At 34.7% G+C, this 4,914-nt stretch overlaps 1 protein-coding gene across 1 annotated transcript; it reads left to right on the top strand.

Annotated features, from left to right (window-relative positions):
- Positions 1-3,798: 3,798 nt before the first annotated feature.
- On the top strand, positions 3,799-4,662 carry LOC140985533 (uncharacterized). Its single transcript, XM_073453373.1, has 2 exons — positions 3,799-4,323; positions 4,448-4,662. The coding sequence occupies exons 1-2, from the start codon at positions 3,832-3,834 to the stop codon at positions 4,460-4,462; spliced, it is 507 nt and encodes a 168-aa protein (XP_073309474.1). The 5' UTR covers positions 3,799-3,831; the 3' UTR covers positions 4,463-4,662.
- Positions 4,663-4,914: the final 252 nt, after the last annotated feature.

The raw sequence follows: 4,914 nt of genomic DNA, 5'->3' as shown, positions 1-4,914 counted from the left end.
GATACAGCAGCGATTGAAAGCAGCTCAAGATAGACAGGCCGCCTATGCCAATAAAAGACGAAGACCCTTAGAGTTTCAGCAGGGCGATCGAGTATTTTTGAAAGTTTCTCCTTTTCGTGGCACAGTGCGATTTGGTATGAAAGGAAAGTTGGCACCGAGATATGTTGGCCCATATGAGATATTGCAACGGATAGGCACTTTGGCTTATCGGTTGGCTCTACCTCCATCTTTATCTGGTATTCATGATGTGTTTCATGTGTCGATGTTGCGGAAGTACGAGCCAGATCCTTCACATGTGTTGGATATTTCTGAGGTTCAGTTAGATCCTGATGTGTCTTATGTTGAGAGACCAGTTTGTATTTTGGATCGATCTGAACGGAAGCTTCGTAGTAAGCTTATACCGATGGTGAAGGTTCAGTGTGAGCATAGAGGTGTCGAAGAGGCCACTTGGGAGACAGAGCGGCATATGAGGGAGCTCTACCCCTACTTATTTTGATGGTATGAGGTATCTTTATTTATGCATGTTATTACTGTTGTTGATTAATTTCGGGGTCGAAATTCATTTAAGAGGGGTAGAAATGTAATGCCCGAAGTAAATATTACAACTATAAAATAGTATTGATGGCATTTTTGTAAATAAGTTGAAAAATATTCAATTTATTTTGATGGCATTTCGTAAATAAGTTGAAAAATAATGAATTAATTTTAATGGTAAAATAGTAATTAGTGACATATCTTGCTCATATGAAGTACAAATGATTTGAGATTTGGATATAACATCGAAAACTCAAAGATATAGAAGTTTTATGTTTTGAGTTTTGGAAAATGTGATCGTTTGACTGATCCAAAGGGATATACCGATGTTAAAATATTAAATATTATATATTATATTATATTATATTATTTTATTAATATAATATAATAAAAAAATTAAAAAAATAAATAAATAAAGGATTGAGTCGGTGGAATTCATATTTCAATTCCACCGAACTCAGTAGAAGGCATAGAAACAGACGAGAAGTGAGAGAAAAGAGTTGATACGATTTTTGATTTTCTTTTTGATCGTGCGACTTATCGGTTTATCCAATCGACGAACCGACTTCAGTTCTGGGATCGTTGACACAAGGTCTTCGATTTGATGTATAAATTTTATAGTTTTGGTGATGTTTGAAATTCGTCGATTTTTGGAATAAATCCGATAAATTGTTAAATCATACAGAAATTGAAGATTGTTGAATAGTGTATGATTTTAACGAAGTAGAGAAGATTATAGTGGTGTTATTTTGAATTATTCTTCATTTATTATAATTAGGGATTTTTAATCGTTGGACTGAGATTGGAGAGTTGTTTGTCAGTTGTTATTAATTTTGATTATATATTCGGAGTCTACGAAGTATAGGCTACACGTTGATATAAAGTTTTCGTAATTTGACGGATGTTGTAAAATAGCCTATTATTTGATGTTAAATTAATTAGTGTGTATTTGATGGTAGTATTGTGAATTAAATACACTAGAATATTAAATTGATGAACGATAAGAATTTATAATCGAGTTTTATATGTTGTTGAATTAATTATTGTTGGGCTATTTGATGTTGTATATTGAGGATGTTATGATTGTATTGATACGGTGATAATGATCTGATAATTGTTGTTGAATTATTTAGATACAACACAAGCCTCGGGATCAAAGAAATAGCCAGATTATATATATACTCGATTATCAGGTACGTGTTGACGTACGAGCATATGTTGTTATTGTTTAGTATTGATGAATACTATTGCGTTGAACGATGATAAATCACTGGTATTGGGTGATTTGATATTATATCTGTTGTTGTTTATTATCGTTGATATTGTTGGTTGTTGTTTGTTGGGAGACGTCACGTTGATGTTGTTCGTTCGACGATATCGCTGTCGCCGGTGTTGGGGTGCGACGTATCGTCGATGTTATTCGTTCAACGATATTGCTGTCGCCGGAGTAGGGGTGCGACGTATCGTTGATGTTATTCGTTCGACGATATTGCTGTCGCCGGTGTTGGGGTGCGACGTATCGTCGATGTTGTTGTTGCAGTAGTATGGGAGTGATGACGTTGATATCGTTGGTGGTTTGATTGTCCAGAGACAGCAAAGGGAGTATTTCTGTTATCATTCCAGTTATATTTTATATTGTTGATAATATAACTGTTATGTATTACGATGATGATTGTTGTGTATGCTCACCCTTTGGGGGCTGTTTCTGTTGGACAGGTTACATGACTCTGCTGTGAGACAGAATAGTGGTGAAGGACTAGGTGTGTCTAGTCAAACAGTCCTGTAGTTGATAGTAGATAGAGACAGTATAGTTTATTGTCTTATTTGAGTTGTATGTGTGTATTTATTATATTGTTTCTGCTACACTGATGTAGATAGTGTGGTGATTGCACTATTTTGTCGTATATGCATTATATTATTACGTCGTTGAAAAGAAAATTTTTATGCATATGACGTCACATGTTGTATGATTACGTGACGAGGTTTGGGGCGCCACAAAGGCTCACCATATTTTTGCCAGCAAACGAAATGTGATAATTTTCTCTCTTTCAAATTGTCGACACACTTTTCTTTACGAACCACAAAACAAGAAAAGGCCAGACCGGAAGATCTCCCCGATTAATTGTAAAGTTGGTATGTTTATGCTTTGTGAGGATATGCATAAGCTTTACCGATTACTTCCTAACGAGCCTTCTTTTTGTGCATGATTTATATATATTCAATGTTTCGAGAGCTTGACTATATATAATGGCCAAAAGAGTGCTACTCTTGCTAAGAATTCAGACCAAAAAGATATATATGAAATTGTCTTGATTCCCAACAGCCAAGTCAAGCCCACAAACGACCCTATCAGGGTTTAGGATCCTATCCAAGATTCGGTGATCAGTTCACTGAATGCCAAAGTGACATATAACGACAAAAACCATCACATCTTTTAACAAAGATCTCCAATGTAGTCAACATACATCAATGCTATTCAAAGAAAATTGCTCGAGGATAAGAAAAGCATCTTCAATTCCTTTCTTTAAAACATTTTTATACATACTTACTTTCAGAGGATGGATGTACAAAAATTGCCAACCTCTTTGGTAATCTACAACGGGACAACATAACATCCGAGGAACTTCTTAAATAATTTATTTGCATTATTTATTTATCGTGCAACGGAAGCTCACGAGCTTGGCTTACAAACTTGGTGTATATTGAATTCATTAATGTATTAATAAAAAAAAATACCTAAAAAAAACTGAATACTTCCAAATTCTTTTTAGAAAAAGTACATAAAAGGGTCTCCCTCTACAGATATAAATACAAACACATCCTGCTGTGCAATGAGACAGCAGTAGAGTGAGAGGGTTTTTCTGAATCCCAAATAATCGTATGTTACTCCATAATATTTAAAAACACAGTAAATATTTCACCATATACTAAATTTTGTTTTCTTGTTTCGAAAAATACATTTTAAGATTCTTAAAATTAAATAATATTTCGTGAAATATTGGTTTATTCATCTCAATGTTTTCTCCACAATTATTTAAGAAAGAACTCCATAAAAAAACCATATTTCGTATGACTCTATGTTTTTCAAAAATATCAACTTTTAATATATGTGCACGTATCGCATCGCACGTAAAAAAAATTTTAAAAAGAAAAAATAATAATAATAATAAATATAAGTGGAAAAAGAGATAATAAACAAACATAAGATTTTATTTAAAAAAAAAAAAAAGAAATTGGTACCCCAATTTCCCTCCTTATGTTGCCAGTTGGTGCGACTGTTGTATGGCATGTTGAGAAATGTACAACCAAAATTCAGAGCACAAATCCCTCGGAGCTCCTCCCATGAGCCCTAGAATCTCTTTCTCCATCGACTTCGTGGAGCCCTCCCACTCCCATTCCCATTCTCAATCACACGCCAGGCCGGATCCGTACAGGGATGCACCCGTTTCCTCGGATTTCGCCTTCTCCGTCAGCAATAATTGCTCCATGATGAGCGGCGCCGACGAGCTCTTCTGCAAGGGCCGGATTCTGCCATACAAGGAAGGTAGCAGTAACCAGTTCTCCAAGAGTACCACTACGTTAAGGGATCAGCTGCAGAACGAAGAAGTAGATGGCGATTTCTCGTCCAGGCCGCCCAAGAATCCCACCAGATGGAGAGGCTTTTTGGGGCTTCGGAAACCGCACATCGGCTCCAAGAAATCTGATAAATACGGCCAAGCTTCTGTAGAGAAACGGGGAAGCTTTCATTATGAAGATATTAACAATGTCCATTGCAGCAAGAATTCACAGGTTATACATACATACATACATACACTCTTGTTTTGAAAAATGGAACAATTCATGAATGCATAATATGTTTTTTTTCATAAAAATCATATATTCAATGAAGCTTTCTCTTGCTTGTGTTTTTCAGGAATCTGTTGAATGATGGGTGAAAAAAGAAGCAAGAATTGGAGTTTCTTGTGAGGATTAATGCTTAATTGGGAAGGAAGAAGGAAATTTTGGGGAAGATACAAAAATTCTGTGAGATTGATCTAATTGTGTTAGTCTAAGTTGGATTTAATTTTTCTCTAGTTTTGAACTAATTTTTTTCTTCAGGCTGCTTTAATGTACTAATTATGATCCTTAATTCACTCCAAGAATTTTCAATTTTTGTGGCTTAATCATCCATAAATTTACACTTACCACTAATCATGTTGATGCAGACGAGCTAATATCATTTCTAAGTTTAATGCATAATAATATCTACATAACATGAAAAATATTTTACTATTTTGAATAGTGAAAGGAAAAATAACATTCAAAATCATACACCAATTTGTTTATTATTATATAGGATTATAACTCAAATACCACATGAAAATGTATAGCACCATAAAA

Source organism: Primulina huaijiensis, chromosome 10 (assembly GCF_012295235.1).
Source record: "Primulina huaijiensis isolate GDHJ02 chromosome 10, ASM1229523v2, whole genome shotgun sequence".
Classification (NCBI taxonomy): Eukaryota; Viridiplantae; Streptophyta; class Magnoliopsida; order Lamiales; family Gesneriaceae; genus Primulina; species Primulina huaijiensis.
The sequence above is the reverse complement of the archived record's forward strand: the minus strand, read 5'-3'. Positions and strand labels throughout refer to the sequence as shown.

Bases quoted from the DNA above. Each gene is read 5' to 3' on its own strand.
- LOC140985533 (XM_073453373.1), top strand. From the start codon at position 3,832: ATGTACAACCAAAATTCAGAGCACAAATCCCTCGGAGCTCCTCCCATG.